The sequence below is a fragment of the Geotrypetes seraphini genome, chromosome 7, assembly GCF_902459505.1.
Source record: "Geotrypetes seraphini chromosome 7, aGeoSer1.1, whole genome shotgun sequence".
Taxonomy (NCBI): Eukaryota; Metazoa; Chordata; class Amphibia; order Gymnophiona; family Dermophiidae; genus Geotrypetes; species Geotrypetes seraphini.
Genome location: NC_047090.1, coordinates 70433042 through 70455784, shown reverse-complemented (window position 1 = coordinate 70455784; position 22743 = coordinate 70433042). Strand labels below are relative to the sequence as shown.

At 43.6% G+C, this 22743-nt stretch overlaps 1 protein-coding gene across 1 annotated transcript; it reads left to right on the top strand.

The window, feature by feature from the left end:
* Nucleotides 1-5593: 5593 nt before the first annotated feature.
* Nucleotides 5594-16145, top strand: KCNJ8 (potassium inwardly rectifying channel subfamily J member 8). Its single transcript, XM_033952791.1, has 3 exons — nucleotides 5594-5855; nucleotides 10966-11430; nucleotides 14924-16145. Exons 2-3 carry the CDS (start codon nucleotides 11090-11092, stop codon nucleotides 15813-15815), a joined length of 1233 nt encoding a protein of 410 aa, XP_033808682.1. The 5' UTR covers nucleotides 5594-5855; nucleotides 10966-11089; the 3' UTR covers nucleotides 15816-16145.
* The last annotated feature ends 6598 nt before the right edge of the window (nucleotides 16146-22743 follow it).

Sequence of the window (22743 nt, the reverse complement as noted above, 5' to 3'; positions counted from 1 at the left end):
ATGATACAGTGGGTCTAGGTATCTGACAGTAGTGAGTGGGAGTTAAGAGTTGATAATAATAATAATGATAATAATAATTTTATTCTTATATATCGCCAAAGCCACAATAGTTCGAGACGGTTTACAACAAGAAATGCTGGACAATCAGGGAATAAAAACACAATATAAAATCATCAGTACATTCATACACTGTAAAAGTAAAAAACAGTAAACCTTAACTTACAAATCGATTAAATAATTTTGTTTTTACTAATTTTCTAAAACTGAAGTAGGATGAGGAATGCGTAATGATATTACCCAATCATTCATTCAATTTACCCGCCTGGAAAGCAAGAGTTCTATCTAAGAATCTTTTATATCGACAGGCCTTTATTGTAGGATGAATAGAACATAAGAACATAAGAACTGCCATCTTCGGATCAGACCTTCGGTCCATCAAGTCCGGCAATCCACACATGCGGAGGCCCAGCCAGGTGTACACCTGGCGTAATTTTAGTCACCCATATCCCTCTATGCCTCTCGTAAGGAGATGTGCATCTAGTTTGCTTTTAAATCCTATAATGGTGGATTCCACAATAACCTCCTCTGGGAGAGCATTCCAGGTGTCCACCACTCGTTGCGTGAAGCAGAACTTCCTGATATTTGTCCTGGACTTGTCCCTCCTTAGCTTCAGTCCATGTCCTCTTGTCCATGTCACATTGGACATTGTAAATAATTTTTTTTCCTGCTCTATTTTGTCGATTCCTCTCAGTATTTTGAAAGTCTCAATCATATCCCCTCTTAGTCTCCTTTTCTCAAGGGAGAACAATCCCAGTCTCTTAAGTCGTTCCTCGTATTCCAAGTTCTCCATACCTTTTATTAGCTTCGTTGCTCGTCTCTGCACCCTCTCCAGCAGTTTTATATCCTTCTTTAGGTTGGGAGACCAATGTTGGACACAGTATTCCAAGTGTGGTCTGATCATTGCTCTATAAAGCGGCATTATAAACTTTCTCCGATCTACTCGTAATTCCTTTCTTTATCATGCCTAAAATTCTATTTGTTTTCTTTGCCTCTTCTGCACATTGTGCTGACGGTTTCAGGGTCCTATCTATCAGTACACCCAGGTCCTTTTCTTATTCGCTTTTACCCAGAGTTGCACCTGACATTCTATATTCGTGTTCCTTGTTCTTTCTGCCTAAATGCATTACTTTGCACTTTTCCACATTAAACTTCATCTGCCATTTCTCCGCCCATTTCTCTAACTGACACAAGTCATTCTGGAGTTCCTCGCTATCCTTCTGCGATCTGATTGCCCGGCATAGCTTTGTGTCGTTCACTTTCTCCCAGTCTGAGAACTTCCATTTATGCCCACTCTCTGCTTTCTGTTCTCCAGCCATTTTCCTATCCATCTTAGTATATCTCCCTCTATTCCATGGCTTTGTAGTTTCCTGAGAAGTCTTTCATGTGGAACCTTGTCGAACGCTTTCTGGAAGTCCAAGTATATTATGTCCACCGGTTCTCCACTATCAATTTGTTTGTTCATGGTCTCAAAAAATTGAAGTAAATCCGTCAAACATGATTTCCCTTTCCTGAAGCCCTGTTGACTGGCTCTCATCAGGTCGTGTGTATCCAAGTGCTGGACTATGCACTTTAATCAGTGCTTCAACCATCTTTCCAGGGACAGACATAAGACTCACAGGTCTATAGTTGCCCGGTTCTCCTCTTGATCCTTTTTTGAAAATTGGCGTGACGTTCTCTATCTTCTAATCGTCCGGTATCTGTCCAGTTCTAATTGACAGGTTGGCAAGTTTTTATAAAAGCTCTCCGATTTCAACCTTCAGTTCTTTTAAGACTCTCAGGTGAATTCCATCAGGTCCAGGGGATTTGTCGCTTTTAAGATTGTCAATCTGGTAATATATCTGGTCCAAGTCCACTTCTACTGTGGTGAGGCTGTCCTCTATTACTCCTTTGAACACTTTCACTGCTTCTGGTATTGTTGTGGTGTCCTCCTTCTTAAAGACAGATGCAAAGAAGGAATTTAGTCTGTCTGCAATTTGTTTGTCTTCCTTGATGTACCCTTTTCTTCCCTGGTCATCCAGTGGTCCCACCGCCTCTTTTGCAGGTTTTTTTCCTTTTACGTATCTAAAGAAGGGCTTGAAATTTTTGGCCTCTTGCGCTATTTTCTCCTCACCGCCTTGTGACATTTCTTCTGATCATCTTTGTGTTTGTTCCAAGCTTCGGTTGTTTTTGTGCGTTTCCATTTTTTAAAGGAGTCCTTCTTTTCTTTTATGGCTTCCTTCACCTCTCTAGTAAGCCATGCCGGTTCTCCTTTGCCTTTAGTTTTCCTTTCTTTGGAAATCTGCGGAATGTAGAGATTTTGTGCTTCCATGATAGTATTTTTCAGTAGGGACCATGCCAGATCTACTGTTTTAACTTTGTCCATCTTTTTCTTGAAATGTTGTTTCACCATATGAATTCTATGAGGCCTGTTAGAACAGTTCAGTCTAAAATGAGAGACCAGATACGTAGGGGCCAACCCAAATATTGATTTAAAACAAAGACAAGAGAATTTGAACAGAACTCTTGCTTCCAGGGGCAACCAGTGCAATTTTTGATAATAGGGACTTATATGTTCCGATTTTTTCAAACCAAAGATCAATCTAACAGCCGAGATTTGAATAACAAAGTTGTTGAAGAGTTTTCTTAAAATTTTCCAAGTAAATGATATTGCAGTAGTCAAGCATAGGCACCAGCAAGGAGTATCTGTCACAGACATGGTCCTACCACACCTGGAACACTTCTTCAACTTGCTGAAAGGTTTTTGGGACATTTTTGGATAAACAGCCAAAGTGAAATCAAATGACTCAAATGTCAAAAGTGTTCTGTTCTCTTTCTCTCAGGCCTAAGAAGGACATGAGTCATGGAAAACAAAGGGTTTGAGTTTGAGACCTCTGCCTTAGACCAAAGGCAGAGGTCTCAAACTCAAACATTTCTCCTCTTCAACAACTTTCCCCCATATCGTGTTCCCATATATGTTGCAAGGCTATACATCTATCATCAGTCTTGAACTTTCTGTACACTGAAAATACCTTTTTTTCATGTCTATATAATCCTATACAAAAATCACGTAGTCCTGTGTCTCTTTACTGCATCAAACCAAACACTTTTGAATGCCATATACAATGTCAAAGCTGAAGCCATCGGTAATAACATATCAAATCTAACTTTAAATTCAGTATTCAGGTCTACAAAAGATTTGAACTTGACAACATGCATAAGCTGATTAACATACCGTATACCTTTGTTTTGCCAGTCATTACAATTTACTGTATTCCCCTGAATTTTTATATCAGGATTATGAAAAACATAAAGTATCAGCCAGAAATTGTAATACCTGTGGCACTGCCTCTAAGATCTGAGAAGAGATCAGCCCTGAGATTTGCATACTACACATACTTTTTGAGGGGAATGGGGATACTAGAACCTTTTCTAGCTGTAGCCATCTGGGCCCTTGTACAATCTCTTCCGGAATGTACCAAATCACATTAGCAGCTGTCATGTAAACATAATGGTATAACTTAAAATCAGGAAAATTGACACCCCCTTTATCCTTGAGCTGCTTTAATTTATACAAAGCAATACCAGAAGACTTATTGCACCAGAAAAAATGAATAATTTTACTTTCCAGACTTTTATAGAAGGAATCCTGGAAGGTTATTGGTATTATATTGAAAATATAATTTAATTTAGGAGGCAACACCATTTTAATTGCTTCTATTCTGCCCCACCACAACAGATATAAGGGAGACCACTTAGGGCTAGATTCACTTACCTGCTTTGCATGCCCGATCCGTGACCGATCCGTGCAGGCCCAACAAATCCACACTACAAAAAAATTGAATGAGGGTGATCGGAGGAACGCCCCCCTCCGACCACACGGATCACTAGTGTGTGATCCCGACGCATGTGTGTCTAAAGCCTAGACTTTAAAAAAATAAACAACTTTTACTAGCCCAGCGAGCCCGTGGTTTTAACCCTTGAGTTAAAACCACATGCTCGCAGTGCGGGAAAAGGCAGGAGACTCGGGGCAGCAGAAGAGATTCGGGGGCAGGCAGGAGAAAGCAGGAGATTGGGGCAGGCAGGAAACTGGGGCTGAGACGGGGCAGAGAGCAGATCGGGGCAGAGAGCAGGGCGGCAGAAGGCAGAGCAGTTGGAAAGGACCTCAACGACTGGTCCTCAGCAGTCGCTTATTTTGGATTGGCCAGCCCAGTCGGTATTGCTTTTTTTATTTTAGTGAATCGCTTCCTGTCTGCTTTTGAATGCCGTTCCCCCTCATTTACATGTGCGGATCGGAGGATGATCAAGACACAGGTTAGTGAATCGGGTTGGAGGGAAATCGGGTCGCAAAGGGCTCACAAACCAATTGATTTGCTTAGTGAATCTAGCCCTTAGTAACTGATCCATTAACAATTGAAAACAAAGCACTTCTGTTTAGTTCTATTGTACTTTCTAACGAAGTGCCATACCAAACTCCCAGGCTTTTCAACATGGCTGCTGCCCATATAAGAGGTAGATCTCCCAGGTGCCCTCTGTGAGGATGAATATTGAGAGGCATGGCCTCTGATTTCCCCAGTGGTCTTTAAGGACAGCAGGGCATATATTCTCATATTCCTTCTCACCTCCCCTAGAAGATGAATTCTTTTTGCTTTTGTATCCAACTGCAGGCCCTGCATGAGTCAGGTGGGCAGGAAGGCATATGCACATGTGCAGTCAGGCCTGCCAAAGACTTCTAGAAAATTAAAGAATGCTGAGCAGCAGCTGTACCAGGCTCTGTGGATGACATCACCCACATGTTAGGACATGTGTTTTGCTGTTTTGGGAGAACAATTGCTACAGGTGAGTAACTTCGCTTTATAGTGTCACAGGCCTGAGGATTTAATGAATCCCTTGAAGGCCCTGACTAGAGAATGACACAGGGACAAATTTGGGCCCGTCCCTATGAGTTCTGTTCCTGTCCTATCCCTGCAAGCTCTGTCCTCATCTGCATAAGCCTCAAACAGGGACAGAACTCACGAGGATGGGAACAAATTTGTCCCCATGACCTGTGTTATTCTCTAGTCCTGACCACATGCCACTGTCTGTGTAGAACTCTTCAGGACACCCACACTGTGATCTCTGCCTTTGCCTTCAGGCTGCAAAAAAAAAAAAAAACCCCAACACTTTGGAGGATTGTTTGGAGGTGCATGGCCTAAGAAATGGGAGGGCTTCAGAAAAACAATATGTCATGAATGGAGCATTTTCAGGTTACTTTATAAGTGGTAGGCTAATATTTGCTATAGTCAACATTTTGCATCTACCAAATGAGTTGCTTTGTGATTTTGTAGTCTGTGGGAACATTTTGTCTTTTACGCTCTCTGAGACAGCTATCATCACCTTCTATAGACAGAAAACTACTCGTAGATTGGGAAAAAAAAATCCTCCCCCTTTACGTCAGGATTTTGGAATCAACAGAAAATGTCAGAGGAACGTTTCCTCCCCCAATCTGGCTATGTGCCTTAAAGTAAAGCAGTTCCCTGTAGTCTGAAACTGACCAGTCTTCTTCCCCTGTGACTCAGGCAGCAGCTGCAGTAGCTGATTAACATGAAAATTTTGTCAGTCCACTTCCTTTGAGCCAGTTCTACATAGTCTGAACATCTACTTGAAAATGCTTTGCTCCTTATTTTTTTTTTATTCTGGACCATGTTCATTTTTGTGGTTTCAAGTTTATCTCTTTTTTCCTCCCAGCACATGAGCATGAAATCTTTTTCTGTCTTCTGACTTGTAACTGATCAGAAAAGACCTAGCAGGATCAGTAACTCATATATGGACTTCTTCGTGTAAGTTTTTCCTTTTCCCATGGACAATCATGTAATTGTTTGTTGTAAAATCAGCATTTTTTTGTTCAGCTGGAGTGCTCTTTAAAAAAAATTTAATATCTTTTAAAAACCTGTAGGGATGGGAAATAGTTGTTTTGTTGATACCATATACAACAGCAGTCTCAAACTCAAACCCTTTGCAGGGTCACATTTTGGATCTTTAGGTACTTGGAGGGCCTCAGAAAAAATAGTTTATGTCTTATTACAGAAATGACAATTTAGCATGAGGTAAAACTCTTTGTAGTTTATAAATCTTTCCTTTTGGCTAAGTCTTAATAATAATATTGTCATTTATAGCTAAAGAGACATATGATCAAGAAACTGTTTTATTTTACTTTTGTGAATATGATAAACATATTGAGGCCTCAAAATAGTATCTGGCAGGCTGCATGTGACCCCCGGGCCGCACGTTTGAGACCACAGGTATACAAGGCTGCAGAAAAATATTAGGATTTGATTCTGCATTGAATAGAAATGATTTTCCATAAAACAGGTGATTTAGTAACCTACTATGGCTCTAACTGTGTAAAATGTCTTCAATTATGACTATACTGTATGTTAAGCTTTCAACAGTTTTGTATGAAACACGTGGGTATTAACAATAGCAATTTTACCCATCCAGCCTGCTCTTGAATTTTGTTTTACTGTGGGCTCCTTTTACTAAGCTGCGTTAGCGTTTTTAGCGCATGTTAAATCCACGCTACGCGGCTAGAACTAACGCCAGCTCAATGCTGGCATTACGGTCTAGCGCGCGCTATTCTGCGCATTAAAGCCCTAACGCAGCTTAGTAAAAGGAGCTCTGTGTTTTATATCAAGTTAGCACATTTTTTGAAGGTCTATTTTAAGAGGATTGTAGTTTTGTTAAACACCACTTTAAAGAATTCATGAAGTTATTTGCTGAAACAATTTGCTTTTCTGAGAAATGAACTACAATATATGCACAATTTACACGGTGGTTTTAAAAACATTTTTTTTGTTTTATTTACTTATTTATTTTTTTACCAAAATATAAACTTCCAAAAAGTAAAATTTCTAAATACCTAATGCTTAACTGAATTTTAAATCCATGAGAACTTGCTCTAATTTTCAAATAGCCAGAGAAGTAAACCGAATCACAATGTAATAAACATGAACCTAAAATAGATTTCAAGTATTTATGCATGGATATAAGTCATGGGTTGCCTTAGTAGCCTTTAGACAAGGTTTTGGTATGCAAAATAAAGAGAAGAGAATCAAAGTTCAGATTTTCATTACTGACTTTAGAAAGGTTTTTGAGTTGGGTAGGCAATTCCGGTCCTCGAGAGCCAGAGCCAGAGCCAGGTCAGGTTTTCAGGATATCCACCATGAATATGTATGAGATGGATTTGCTTCCTTGAGATGCAAATCTATCTCATGCATGTTTATCTCATGCATGATATCCTGAAAACCTGACCTGGCTCCGGCTCTCGAGGACCGGAATTGCCTACCCCTGTGATAAGGGAATAGCAGTGAACATCAACCAGGGTTTCGATTCCGCCTTTACCTATTCAGTTCAAGGTCGGATTACATTACAAGTGGTTGGGTCAGTTACCCAGGAAGTTACAATGGACAGTTCAATAGAGTTGCCACTACAGGTAAAACAGTACAGTTAGGGTCACAATTAGGTCATCGTCACAAATATGTAGTAACAAGTTCAAGTAGGTCATCATTGGCTCATCATTATACCCCAAAAGTTGCTTTAGACAGTTTAGAAATGGGTTTTTACAAATAACATTTCAGTTACTTCAGGGTTGTACTGTCTTGGTATAGAAATGCTTTTAAAAATGTTCCGAATCTGAGAAAGTGGTCACAAGATTGTAGTGTAAATGGTAGTTGGTTCCAGTATTTTGTTTATTTTTAGTACTTCTATATCATTTATAGCTTAAGTGGTTTACATTCATGTACTCAAGTATTTTTCCTTATCTGTCCAGGCGGGTTCACACTCTATCTAATGAACCTGGGGCAGTGGGGGATTAAGTGACTTTCCCAAGATCACAAGAAACAGCGTGAGATTTGAACCCACAACCTCAGGGTGCTGAGGCCATAGTTCCAATCACTGTGTCACACACTAATTGATAGTGGATGAATAAGGTAATTTGCCTGGTAGACTTTATAGTGTTGCATGCTGGGATTTTTAAGTGGAAAAGATTTCTGGTGGCTTATCTTTTGGAGGTGTCCTGGAGTAGGATGGCCAACTCTGTTAGGTAGTTGGGGCATTGCTTGTGAGGATCTTAAAGGCCATGATGCCTGATTTAAACCTCATCCTTGCAGTTCTTGGCAGACAGTGTAGTTTCATATAATAAGGCTGTAGGTGTTCCGATTTCCATAGTCCATACATGAGTCTTACTGCTGCATTTTGGACTAGTTGCAGACATGATAGCAACATTTTAGAGCAAAGAACTAGTGTTACATTACAGTAGTCTAGTAGTCGATATAGGATTAGGGATTGCACTAAGATTCAAAAAGCCTCTGTTTTGAAATATCTATTGGTGGAGATTAAATTTATAGCAGGTTCTCTAGGTTGGAAGTCCAAGCAGGTGCCTATTTTGTGATTTTTTTTTAAGACACAAAGTTACCTATGAGGAGCTGCTGAAATGTTCTCAGCCCAACCAAGAAAAAAATGATGTGGAGCCATGAAACTCACAAGTTATTCTACACTTTTCTTAACACTTTTCATTCCATTTCATATCATTGAAGCGAAAAGTGTCAAGAAAAGTGTGGAATAACTTGTGAGTTTCATGGCTCCACATCATTCTCTTCTTGGTTGAGCTGAGAACTTTTCAGCAGCCCTTCATATAAGTCCCATTTTGCATAGGATGTTGAAGCAGGAATTGGGATTTCCAGGTTGGAATGTTCACAATTCTTCCAGTATTTTACAAAAAGCTTCTGCTAAATGTGAAGCCTTTTATGTAAGGAGACCTAGAGTCAGGACAACAAAAGAGTAGCATTAGGTTTTACGTATATAAAAGTTCTAGCACCTACACGTTTAGGCACCAATTTCACAATTATATAAAGCAACTAGGTGTATTTTATTCTTTTTATTTCCTGCTGAGGGTGTGACATTTTTATAACAATATAGAAAAACAGCCTCAAAGGCTCAACAAGCATAGAGAGTAGGACAACTGCCCAAATGAACTGGCTGGTGATAGTTTTCTGTGCTCCAGAAAAGCATAGTTCATTTGGGCAGTTGTCCTGCTCTGTAAGCTTGTTGAGCCTTTGAGGCTGTTTTTCTATATTGTTATAAATACAGTAGACCATCAATATTCGCAGGGGTTAGGGGCAGAGCCGGCCTGCGAATAGGGAAAAATCGTGAATAATTTTGAGGGCCGGCTCTGACCCACCCTGCCTCCCTCCTGCGACCCCGGACCTTACCTGGTGATCTAGCAGTGACACGGGGCAGGAGCGATCTTCCTTCAACGCATGGCAGCCATTTTGATGTCGGCTCTGCACGGGGCAGGAGCGTAGAAAGATCGCTCCTGCCCCGCTTCACTGCTAGACCACCAGGTAAAGTCCGGGGAGGCTCGGGCAGCCTGCAAAAAGAAGAAGAAAAAAAATTGTGAATAATCAAATTCGCGAGTAGGGAAACCGCGAATCCGGAGGGGAATCTGTATATGTCACACCCTCAGCAGGAAAGGAAAAGAATAAAATGCACACTAGTTGCTTTATATACCGTCAAACCTCGGTTTGCGAGTAACGCAGTTTGCGAGTGTTTTGCAAGACAAGCAAAACACTCCAGCACATTTTGACTCGCAAAACGAGCGGTGCCTCGGTAAACGCGTGTGTCACGTGTAAGCAAGCACAATGTCGAGGAGTGCTTATGTTGTGTATGCCTGTGCCGCGCTTAGCGTCATTGTGCATGCCTTTATGTAACGCACACATATGCGATCATTTGGCGGGATGGCCCTCATAGCAAATATAGCGCCCTGCAGCCCGCACTTCAAACGAGCACAGTTTATGGGAACGGAAACCCAGAAAGGGAACAAAGAGAGCCAAATTGCTGGAGAGGAGGGAGCCAAAGGTTAGACCGGGCCTCTTAAGCTGTGACTTGGCATGTCTGCTATTCACATCCTGCCTCTTTCCTTTTTTCCCTCTTGCTATTTCTCAGCCTGCCTCTCCTTGCTTGAGCTGTCTCCCCTTGTGCTCCTCCAACTTTGTTTGTGGCAGTAGTGCTGCAGCAAAAATGCTTCAAACCGATATGGTTGCGTCAGAGGAGAAGCTTCCGTCTACACACACGCGACTGCAGGTACAGGCAGGCAGGCAGTCTCCACAGGCTTCACTAAGTTTCTTTACAAAAGCTAAGGGGGAGGGAGATTCTCGGGCCGCTGAAGGGCGGTGAGGTGGCAAGGGGGAAGGGTGGATGCGACAGGGACGAGGCGGTGAAGGTGACGGTGAAGACACAAAGAAGGTGGTCCAGTGACGGGGACAGATTTTTTCCCCGTATCATTCTCTATATCATAGTAACGTAGTAGATGACGGCAGATGATGACCCGAATGGTCCATCTAGACTGCCCAACTTGATTCAATCAAAAAATTTGTTGGTTTTTTTCATCCTCTTTTTCTTCTTAGCTATTTCTGGTCAAGAATTCAAAGCTCTGCCTGGTACTGTTCTTAGGTTCCAACTACTGAAGTCTCTGTCAAAGCTTCCTCCAGTCCATCTATACCCTCCCCGCCATTGAAGCCCTCCCCAGCCCATCCTCCACCAAACAGCCATATACAGACACAGATCGTGCAAGTCTGCCCAGTGCTGGCCTCACACACACACAAAACATTCACAATAATATCAGCTCAGTAAACAGGTAGAAAAAGTGACTTTATCAAATCTACATTGTATAAATGCCACTATTTCCACATGTGGATGTTTCTAAAATGATCTCCTTTATATCTTTAAACAAATAGGTGCATGAAACCTGCATAATCACAACTTAAAATGTACCTGTGTACACGTACACTTGTACTCTTTCATTTTGTACTAGTGCTCCTGATCTTAATAAATTATGTATGAATTTAACGTATTTAGAGTTTCTTTCCATTTTTAATTTCTTGTTTATTTCAGGACACTGGATTTAAAAAGGAAAGTCAGAAAGAGAAAAAAAAGAAAGACAAAAGAGCAGAGCAAACTTTATTGAATACGATCTACAGTTTCACACGTGTATTTGGACTATGCTGGCAGCTGGAAAATGCTGGCCCGGAAGAGCATTATCCCTGAGGAGTTTGTACTGGCACGGATAGCCGCAGAGAATGTACGCAAACCGCGTGTTTGTGACAAGCCGCGCAAAGCTCGTTTCATTGCCAAGAGTGGTGCTTGCAATGTGGCCCACAAGAACATTCGCGAGCAGGGCCGCTTCCTACAAGACGTCTTCACCACCCTAGTGGATCTGAAATGGCGTCACACGTTGGTGATCTTCACCATGTCCTTCCTCTGCAGCTGGCTTCTCTTTGCCATGATATGGTGGTTGGTGGCCTTTGGCAATGGCGACTTGGATGTTATCAGTGTGAATCCTTGTGTCACTAGTGTCAGGTAGGATTCAAGGAACTTCTGTGGAGATTAAGGGGTCCTTTTACTAAGGTGCGGTAGGAGTTTTAGCGCACCCTAAACGCTAATGCGCGAGAATGCATCCATAGGATATATTGAACGCGCTAGCATGTGCTAGCGTTTAGTGCACGCTAATATTTAGCGTGTGCTAAATCGGCTAACGCACCTTTGTAAAAAGGGGGGGGGGCGGTAAATTATACCCCTGGATTCAGATTTCAGTTAGAATTTCCATATTGAAAACATAAATTTTAATAAATGTTATTTAGAAATTTAAACAATGTATATTTTGGAAAAGCAAAGTAAGAAAACTTTAAAAGAAGGAAAGCAATTTTATAGTTCATTTATTATCTTTTACGCTTTGGAATGTCTTTTCACTTGTCGTTGCTGGTTGTTAAATGAAAATGAGCAGAAAAAAATACACAATTTGTAGTTTGCTGATAATAGTGTGTTCGCTTAGCAAAGAGGGTGACATCAGGAAATACTTCTTCACCGAAAGGGTGGTCGATTGTTGGAATGGCCTTCCACGTCAGGTACTTGAAGCCAGCAACGTGCTCGACTTCAAGAAATGATGGGATAAACATATGGGCTCACTTTGGGGAATTGCTTAGGGGGAGTGTTCTTTTAAGGGGAGGGTTCTTTTGAGTGGGCAGACCCTTTTCTGCCGTCATACTCTATGTTTCTATGATTCTATTTCAGAAAGATTACACACTTTCACGATAATGCACCCTGTTTGGAAAAGAATGCGCTCTCTTACTAAAAGTGTGTGTCCTCTGTACAAACCTTTGCTCCTATGACCAAAAAATAATCAAACAAGAAGGAAAAAAATGTACACTCCTGAAATGACACAAAACAAACATTTCTTAAGGTTTAGGGAGTGGTTAATAAAAGCCTGTTACCTTGGCTGCAGACCTCCAACTTGAATAACAAATTGAAGGGACTTGGAGACCCCAGTCCCCCTGGCTACCAACTTAACAGCTTTATTCATAGGCGTCAGAACAGGGGTGGCCACAGGAGCCTTGCCCCCCCCCAAAAAAAAAAATTGGCGGTCAGAAGAGTTATGGCCCCTTCCCGGGAAAGATCGGCAGCGCTGCCCCCCCCCCCCCCCCCCCCGGGAAAGATCAGAAGCACTAGACCCCCCTCCTGGAAAAGATCGTCAGCGCTAGCCCTCCCCCCCGGGAGATCGACAACACCACCCTCCTCCCAGCATCAATAGCAACAAACTGGAATGCGACGTTGGAGGGAGTGGACCGACAGACGCAAGGAGTAGCTGCAAGGTCCCACGATGACTGCGTCTGCCGGCTCTGCTAAGGGAAGAAGTGATGTTGAAGGGGTTGGGCCGGCAGACGCAGCAACCTTACAGCAACTCCTTGCGTCTGTTGGTCCATTCCCTCTGATGTCACTTATTCAGGTTAGTTCATGTCCATGCCAGGAGGAGTGCGGGGTTGTCGATCTCCAAGAGGGGGAGGAGGCCCAGCGCTGCTGATCTTTCCTGGGGGGCCCACGTTGCCAAGGGAAAAAAACACCCGAGTCCTCTGTTTCATCGGGCCCCCCTGACAACTTCGGGCCCTTGGCACATGCCTACTGGGCCTATTTATTAATCCGGCCCTGATGGTCTGGTATCTCCTTTTCTTCCCCTCCCTCCCATGGTCTTGGCATCTCTCTTTCTTCTCCTCTCTCTTCCCTGGTCTTCCTTCTCCCTCCTTCCCTCTCTCTCCCCAATTGGGTGAAGCAGTATTCCCCTCCCCCCACAGCTGCCTGGTGAGGTGAGATCAGCTTCCCTCACTGCCTTCTTGCCCACCATCCGTAAGTGAACTGAACCCAGGCAACAGGGCTGTAACACTGCATGTGCCAGCTTCCCTTCTCCTCCGAAACAGGAAGTTACATCATGAGGGGAAGGGAAGCTAGCGCGCGCAGTGTTAGAGCGAACTGAAACAGACAAAAAATGAAAGCAGATACCAGACTCTGCATGTCATGCAACATCAGAAAATTAGAAACAAAGCCAACAGCCATAAATTCTCAACACTGACATAATTCAATCACTAAACTGAAAATAAAATAAATTTTCCTACCTTTGCTGTCTGGTGATATTAATCATCTTGTTCTGCTTTCCTCTGTCTGTGCTCTTTAACTCTTTCCAGGTCTCCTTTCCATCTGCTATTTCTTTTCTCACCTCCTTTCTTCTTCAGTGCCAGACAGACAAAAGGTGGGAATGGATCTTTCACATTCAGCTTTCTTCAAACACTAGACTCCATAGGAATCTCAGGCAAGGTACTATCATGGTTTAAAAGCTTCCTACAATCCAGAACTTACAGGGTTAAAACAAACACAGAAAAATCAGAACCATGGTCCAACCCCTGTGGAGTACCCCAAGGATCACCTCTGTCTCCCACACTCTTCAACTCGCTCAAAGCTGCGGGTTGGAAGCCTTCTCTCTGATGTCGTTAATCTGGCCCTGCATAGCTCTACAACACATTGCATTAAAGCAAATTGAAAGGAGTCATTCTTGGAGATGTGTTTAAATCAGAAGAGAGAAATAACTTGCATAGATGACATTTTCAGCTCTATGCACATGGGGGCATATTCTATAAACGGCGTCCTGGTTGTAGGCAGCAGTAGGCGTCCTACTGCTGTCTAACCAGCCAATCAGGACACACGTTTTAAAAAACACACACCCTAAAGCAGGCTGCTTACACCCTAGGCGTCTGTCGCAGTTCATGGAGATGCGTAGTGGTTTTGCCTGGAAGTAGCCTTGGGCAAGCTTAGGCGGTCCTACGCATCTCCCTAGGGCCGCAATAGGTGCCTGAAATATAGGTCAATAAAAAAATGGTCTACATTTCAAATAGACGTGGCCTCTATGCTGATCGTGGCAAAGAAATCTCACAGCTGAGTGGCCACGACAGGGAACTCCCCCTCTCACAAAGTTAGACGGCAGAAGGAATAACCACTCCATCCTGCCCTCCCCCTGAAGTGCCCATTTCCGCGGGTTGCTTGGGTGTTTCCGGCAGGAGGAATTGGGCACTCCTCCTTTCGGTGGATGCTTCTGAGGGGGGATGCTTTGGGGGGACAGGAGGGATTGGGCATCCCTCCTGCTGCCCAATTTTGAGGGGATTTCAGGAGTTCCCTACCGCTGCGGTTGCCACTAAGCTGATCGCGGCAGGGAGATTCCTTTGCTGCGATCAGTTCAGCGGCAATGCGATTCTCTAACCGGCGCCTGTGACATAGACGCCGGTTAGAGAATCTGGTTTTTTAGGCGGCGTTAGGTGGGATTAGATGGGGTTAGGTGTCTGTCTGTGCAATTTTCAAAAGCCGCTTAGGCAGCTGCTGAGACTAGACGTCCTATACAGAATCTGGCCCATTGTGTCTTTGTTAAAAACTTGGTCCCAATGTGGACAGTTGAAAATTTTTCCCTAGATTTGAATTATTTACTTATTTTCACTTAATATGTATAAATAACATTGTTTCCCCCCCCTTTCTACAGGTCTTTCATCTCAGCCTTTCTGTTTTCTATTGAAGTTCAAGTAACCATAGGTTTTGGGGGAAGAATGATGACTGAACAGTGTCCTTTAGCAATCATCGTTTTGATTGTGCAGAATATTGTAGGTCTAATCATAAATGCAGTAATGCTGGGCTGCATATTCATGAAAACAGCCCAGTCTCACAGGAGGGCAGAGACCTTGATTTTTAGCAGGCATGCAGTGATCACCATACGAAATGGCAAACTTTGCTTTATGTTTCGGGTAGGGGACTTGAGGAAAAGCATGATCATCAGCGCCTCCGTGCGAATTCAAGCGGTAAGGAAAAGTACCACTATTGAGGGAGAGATAATCCCTATTCATCAAATAGATATTCCAGTGGAAAGTCCAATTGAAAGCAACAACATTTTTCTTGTGGCTCCCTTAATCATTTGTCATGTAATAGACAAACGAAGTCCTCTGTATGAAATATCTGCCTCTGACCTCATTAACCAAGACCTGGAGCTTATAGTGATACTTGAAGGCGTGGTTGAAACAACCGGTATCACAACTCAAGCAAGAACCTCCTACATAGCAGAAGAAATCCTATGGGGTCATCGTTTTGTCTCTATTGTTACAGAAGAAGAAGGGGTATACTCAGTTGATTATTCAAAGTTTGGGAACACAATCAAAGTTGCAACTCCACGCTGCAGTGCAAAAGAAATGGACGAAAAGCCATCTATCCTTATCCAAACTCTACAAAAGAGTGAGTTATCTCATCAGAACTCTCTGAGGAAACGGAATTCTATGAGGAGGAATAATTCGATGAGACGGAACAACTCGATGAGAAGGAACAACTCGTCTCTCATAGTGCCTAAAGTACAGTTCATCACACCAGATACATCAGAAACACATTGAGTGTAAAAGAAGATTCTTTGTTTTCAAATCTGAGATATTAAGCAGTATGAACTGCTACTACTACGTGCAATGGAACTGTTTATGGTTTTAATTAAGGATAACACTATGGTTCCTATTTACTAAGCTAGGCTAGTTGTTTAACATGATTTTTAATGTGCATCAACAGTTAATGTGGTTCTAGATGAATTGTTAGTAAGTGTTAACTTAGGCATTAAGGCCCTGATTCTGCAAAGTGTGTCCCGATTTTAGGCAGCTGTAGGCGTCCTACAGCTGTCTAATCAGCCAATCGGGATGCATGTTTTTTTAAAAAATGCTCCCCAGGCAGGCAGGCTGCCTATATTAAAGGCGCCTCCGGGAGCCTAGGGAGGCCCGAAAGACCGCCTAAGCTCGCCTAAGGGCCTTAGGCGAACCTAGGCGGCCCCATGCGTCTCCCTAGTAGAGGAAGAGATGCTTACAATGTAGGCCAGCAAAATGCTGGCCTACATTGTAAGTAGACGCGGCCGCTATACTTATAGCGGCAAGGAATCTCTCTGCCACTATAAGTATAGCGACCGCAACCGCCTGTCTGATCGCCGGCAGGAGGGTGCCCAACCCCTCCTGCCGGAACGCTGCCACTCCCCCCGAAACTCTGAATCGCTGGCAGGAGAGTGCCCAACCCTTCCTGCCAGAGTGCCGCCCCCCCCCCCCCCGAAACTCACAATCGCTAGCAGGAGGTACCCAACCCCTCCTGCCAGAATTTCACCCTCCCCCGAAACTCCCGATTACCGGCAGGAGAGTCCCCAACCCCTTCTATCGGAATTCTGTCCTCACGAAACTCCCACTCTCCGACAGGAGGGTGCCCAACCCCTCCTGCCGGAAAGCTGCACTCCCTCCGGACCCCCCACGCTAACACCCCCACCCGTGCTACCACCCCCCCGATGACCTCCCCCCAACTAACCTCACCCCCAACTAACCTCTAAATTGTTGGCCGGCTGGACAGGTCTTGCTGCTGTCCAGCTGGCAGACCCGCCTCGTTGAAATGAGGCAGGTCCGCCCCTTCCAGGCCCTCCAGGCCCATCCCCACTAAGCCTAATGCCTGATTGACCCAGGCTCTAGAAGCCTGGACCAATCAGGCCTTAGGCATAGCGGGTCCGCCCATCCCCACTAACCCTAAGGCCTGATTGGCCCAGGCGCCAAGAGCCTGGGCCAATCAAGCCAGGCTTAGTGGGGATGGGCGGACCCGCTATGCCTAAGGCTTGATTTGTCCAGGCTTCTAGAGCCTGGGCCAAACAGGCCTTAGGCTTAGCAGGGATGGGCCCGGAAGGGGCAGGCCGGCCTCATTTCGAAGACCTGTCCGGCTGGCCAACAATTTAGAGGTTAGTTAGGGGGAGGTTAGTTGGGGGGGAGGTTAGGGGGTCATCGGGGGTGGTAGCACGGGGGGGGCATTAGCGTGGGGGTCCGGAGGGGGTGAGGCTTTCCGGCAGGAGGGGTTGGGCACCCTCCTGTCGGTGATTGGACAGGTGGCCACTATATTTATCGCGGCAGGGAGATCCTTTGCTGCGATAAGTGTAGCGGCCGCGTCTACTCTAACTCGATTCTCTAACCGGCATCTGTAGCATGGACGCCGGTTACAGAATCGGGGTTAGTGTAGGCCTGTTTTTGTATAGGATGCCCCTCCCGGGTGTCCTATACAGAATCAGGGCCTAAGGGGCTGATTCTATAAACGGTGCATAAATCGGCTGTTGCCTAGAAAAATGGCAGCGACCATGTGTCAATCACACTTAGGCACAGGGATTTAGGGGCACAGGGTTATAGAATAGCATACAGAAGGTGCACACACGAAATCTAATTAAAGCCAATTAGCTGCAATAATTGATATTTGACATCAGTTTATTGCTAGTTAATGACTTGTTAACTAATTCATTTGGACACCATATTTAGAGCCTGAGGCTTAAAGGGCAGTAGACCATCTTTCTGTGTTAACCACATGGCTGTCTGAATGTCCCCAGCAGTTAATAGAGGTTTGGCATTTAGCACATTTTAACTTTGGGTTCTAACAGAAACTGAGGGTTAGGTACAGTTAATAAATAGGTACATGTTAATAAATAGGCCGCTATATATATTATTAGTAGGAATTATGAATCACGTAAGATATTAATAAGTAACAATAGCACTTTAAGTAAAAGAAGCATAGTTCAATCATTTCATATATTGTAGTCTGGCTGTCGATATGTATATGTATATAATGTATATAGACTAGTGTCCCGCAAACCTTTTTACTCGACAGCGTGGTAAACTCCAGGCTGGGGCTGGAGGGCACCCAGAAATGTGCGGACATCAACCTGATGACGTCGCGCAGATGCGTGATGTCATCATGGTGACGTCTGTACAAGCGTGAAGGCCCTCCGGTGGGAGGCCCTCGAGCAGGAGAGGCGCCGGCGAGGAGAAAAGACGTGGGTGCCGGCTAACTGACTTTAGGATGTGCATCTCACCGGGACAGGCACATCCTGTAGACAGTCACCGGTGCCAGTGACTCTCCTCCTCACCAGTGTCTTGCAGCACACCCGGAATCTCGCTGTGGCACCCAGTTTGCGATATGCTGACATAGACGATGAAAGTAAATATCTTACAGTCAATGAAATTCATTGGATTTTTAAAAGTATGAATTATTACACAGCCTAGCTACTGATCATAAACAGAAATCTATAGTTAGTTATTTTTCTATTTGGTTTTGTTATATTGTTGTTGGGTTATTTTATTGCCATACTCTTAAAAAGATTATCTGGCTTATGAAAGATCAGATATTAACCATATTCTGCGTGAGGCAAGACACTTAAGAAATTAGGGGCTTGCATTCAGAATGTGTTTGTTCTTAGTTTCATTTCACTTCATTTTATAAATGTTCATGTTATTTTTTTGTTTGTTTTTGCTTCTTTATGTGCTATACTGGGTGACAGGACAAAAGCGCGCCGACAAATTGGAGTAGACAATTGAGCGCAAGACATCAGCACGCTGCACAAAAACCTTATTTTAAAGGGCTCCGACAGGGGTGTGTGGGGCGGAACCCCCCACTTTACTGAATACTGTTCGTGCTGCTGTGTTGAGGTGGGGGTGGGGGGTGTAATGCCCCACATTATATATAAAACTTAACTTTTCCTCTAAAAAATAGGGAAAAAATTAAGTTTCCTCTATAATAGGGGGGGTTACAAACCCCTAAAACCACCCCCAATGGCAGCGTGAACAGTATTTAGTAAACTGGGGGGTTCCTCCCCACACACACCCATCGTAGCCCTTTCAAATAAGGCTTTTGTGTGGCGCGCTGATGTCTTGCGCTCAATTGTCCACTCCAATTTGTCGGCGCTCGTTTGGCGCGCTTATGACTGTGAACCCTATACTGTAGACTCACAAAAAAAAACAGGGAGGAATGGAGGGAAGTATAATCCAAAAAAATCCAAAAATATCACTCCAAGACAAAAGCACCACACAAGCCAAGAAAGCTAGCTTATTACTTAAGCAAAAGAAAAGCCTCAGACAAACGGAGAGGTGTGCCCACACTCTTCCGCCCAAGCATCACAGGCAAGTTTAAAGTTAGCAGGTGGGAGCAAAAAAAAAATAGCCAAGAATGATTAATGGTAAAAACCGCTGAACACAAACAGGCCAGGCCGACGATTGTTTCAAGGCTGGTAACCACTGCTTCAGGGCCTTAGTGCCATATCCAGGCTATCAGTACACAGATGCTAACTGCTGCTTTCACCTCTCCGTTTGTCTGAGGCTTTTCTTTCTCTTAAGTAATAAGCTAGCTTTCTTGGCTTATGTGGTGCTTTGTCTTGGAGTGATATTTTTGAATTTTTGTACTATACAGTACCCACGCTGCTCCTTGTGACCCTGGGCAAGTCACTTAATCCCCCCATTGCCCCAGGTACATTAGGTAGATTGTGAGCCCACCGGGACAGACAGGGAAAAATGCTTGAGTACCTGAATAAATTAATGTAAACCATTCTGAGCTCCCTTGGGAGAACGGTATAGAAAATTTAACAAATAAAAAATACACCAACACAAAATAGAGCACATTGTGTGTTATTGTGTTCTGTTTCATTTTAATGTTTGTTAAAACAAAGTGATACACACTAGGAATCATTGGTATAACGAGGGTGAGAGGTGCCAGGGGCAGTAGCACCCCTCCCCGGCCTCTTCTCCGCCCCCCCCCCCCATGCTCCTTCCCCGCCCCTCCTACCCTGCTCGCACCACTTCCCTTCCCCCGTAACATAGTAGATGACGGCAGATAAAGATCTGAATGATCCATCCAGTCTGCCCAACCTGATTCAATTTTTTAAAAAAAATTCTTCTTAGCTATTTTTGGGCAAGAATTCAAAGCTCTACCCTTTCTGTGCTTGGGTTCCAACTGCTGAAGTCTCTGTCAAAGCTCACTCCAACCCATCTACACCCTCTCAGCCATTGAAGTCCTCCCCAGCCCATCCTCAACTAAAAGGCCATATACAGGCACAGACCGTTCAAATCTGCCCAATACTTGCCTTAGTTCTTCAATATTTACTATTATTTTCTGATTCTAGATCCTCTATGTTCATTCCCACGCCTTTTTGAACTCTTTCACCGTTTTCCTCTCCACCACCTCTCTCGGGAGCGCATTCCAGGCATCCACCACCCTCTCCGTAAAGTAGAATTTCCTTACATTGCTCTTGAGTCTACCACCCCTCAACCTCAAATTATGTCCTCTGGTTTTACCATTTTCCTTTCTCTGGAAAATATTTTGTTCTATGTTAATACCTTTCAAGTATTTGAATGTCAGAATCATATCTCCCCTGTCCCTCCTTTCCTTTAGGGCTCCCAGTCTCTCCTCATACATCTTCTGGCGCAAACCTCCTATCATTCTTGTTGCCCTCCTCTGGACCGCTTCAAGTCTTTTTATGTCCATTACCAGATACGGTCTCCAAAACTGAACACAATACTCCAAGTGGGACCTCATCAACAAGTAACATTCCTGGCGCAAGCAGCAACCTCCAAGCTGCTGTTGCACCAGCATGAGCGCTTCCCCTGACATCACTTCATGGGCACGGGCCTAGGAAATGACATTAGCGGAAGAGCCAACACTGGGGTGATGGCAGTTGGGGGTTGTTGCTCGCACCAGGAACATTACAGAGGTATGGGAAAAGGAAAGCAGAGCGCACATGTGGCAGTGGGGGTGGAGAAGGGGCAGGGGTGGGGTGGAGAGAAGGATGGGTGCCTACATCCTCAGCAAGACGGCACCCGGTGTGGACCACACCCTCCCCCCTTACTACACCACTGCTAGGAAAATAATTTTCAAAGATATGACACTGGGTAATAAAGTGCTTTCTTCTGAATTCCATTCGAATTGCATGCCCAAATTTTGGCGCATGCAACTTAATTAAATAATGAGACAATTGGCACTGATAATTAGCATCTTAATAAGCAATTATTTAGCATTAATTGGATTTAATTAAAAGTTTGATCAACTTGTACATCTTGTTACTGAAATGCTTATTATGTACCATATTTTGTTAATTCACGTATGAGGCTGTATCATGTGTTTGCTATCATCTGTTCACTTTGTTTCTTGTTGAAAACATAATAAAGTTTTTTGAACTTAAAAAAAAAGAGTTACACATGTAAATTTAGGCATGGGATCCATGTCTAAATTTTATGTGCGAATGCAAAAAGGAGATGCAAAAATGGGAGGAGTCATAGGTGGATCTAGAGTGTACGCATTTAATTATAGAAGAAGAAAGGAGATGTTGATGCCCCTGTACAGGTCATTGGTGAGGCTCCACCTGGAATACTGTGTTCAGTTTTGGAGGCTGTTTCTGGCTAAGGATGTATAAAGACTTGAAGCAGTCCAGAGAAGAGAGACGAAAATGGTTTGGGGCTTGCGCCAAAAGACGCACATAAAGAGACTGGAAGACCTGAATATGTCTACTCTAGAGGAGAGGAGGGAGAGGGGAGATATAATTCAGACATTTAAATACTTGAAAGGTATTAATATAGAAACAAATCTTTTCCAGAGATAGGAAAATGGTAAAACTAGAGGGCATTAATGGAGGTTGTGGGATTGGCAGACTTAGGAGTAATGTTAGGAAATTCTTTTTCACGGAGAGGGTGGTGGATGCCTGGAATGCCTTCCTGAGAGAGGTGGTCAAGATGAAAATGGTGTCGGAATTTTTAAAAGTGTGGGATGAACGCAGAGGATCTCCAATTAGAAAATAAATGGTATAAAACAAACTAAGGCAGGTACTGGGTATCCCGTATAGGTGACAGGACTAAAGTGTGCCGAACAATTGCGCATGGACAAAAACGCTAAGACAAATGTGCGCAGGACGTCAACGCGTCGGATTAAAAGGTAACTTTAAAAGTGCTCTGAGGGGGGAAACCCCCCCACCTTACTTAGAAGTGTTGCCGCTGCCGTAAAACATGTACAGTAAAACCTTGGATTGCAAGTAACTTGGTTTGCAAGTGTTTTACAAGACAAGCAAAACATTTTATTAAATTTTAACTTGATAAACGCAATGTTTTGCAATACGAGTACATTCAGTATACACACATCACAACTGAGCCGATGGCTCTTCTCTCTCTGACGCTGCAGGAGTGTAGTGACTGTTCTAAATGAGCGAGGTCTTGCAATACAAGTATAAATAGCATTTTGTATTAAAGTTTTTGGGTTTTGGAACGAATCGTCTGAGTTTCTATTATTTCCTATGGGGAAATTCGCTTTGATATACGAGTGCTTTGGATTACAAGCATGCTTCTGGAACGAATTATGCTCGCAAACCAAGGTTTCACTGTATTTAATTCCTGAGTATTTCGTTGAACATTTTGAAGGAAAAACGTAACAGATTTCAATAGCTGAATGAAGAAAATATTGCCATATTGCAGAAACTGCCGATGCTTACTCAGCATCTACTTGTAGAAATAGAAA

Excerpts from the sequence above, each read along its gene's own strand:
- KCNJ8 (XM_033952791.1), top strand. The coding sequence starts at position 11,090 with ATGCTGGCCCGGAAGAGCATTATCCCTGAGGAGTTTGTACTGGCACGG. Across the intron at positions 11,431-14,923 it reads CCTTGTGTCACTAGTGTCAG|GTCTTTCATCTCAGCCTTTC; the intron begins GTAGGATTCAAG and ends CCCTTTCTACAG.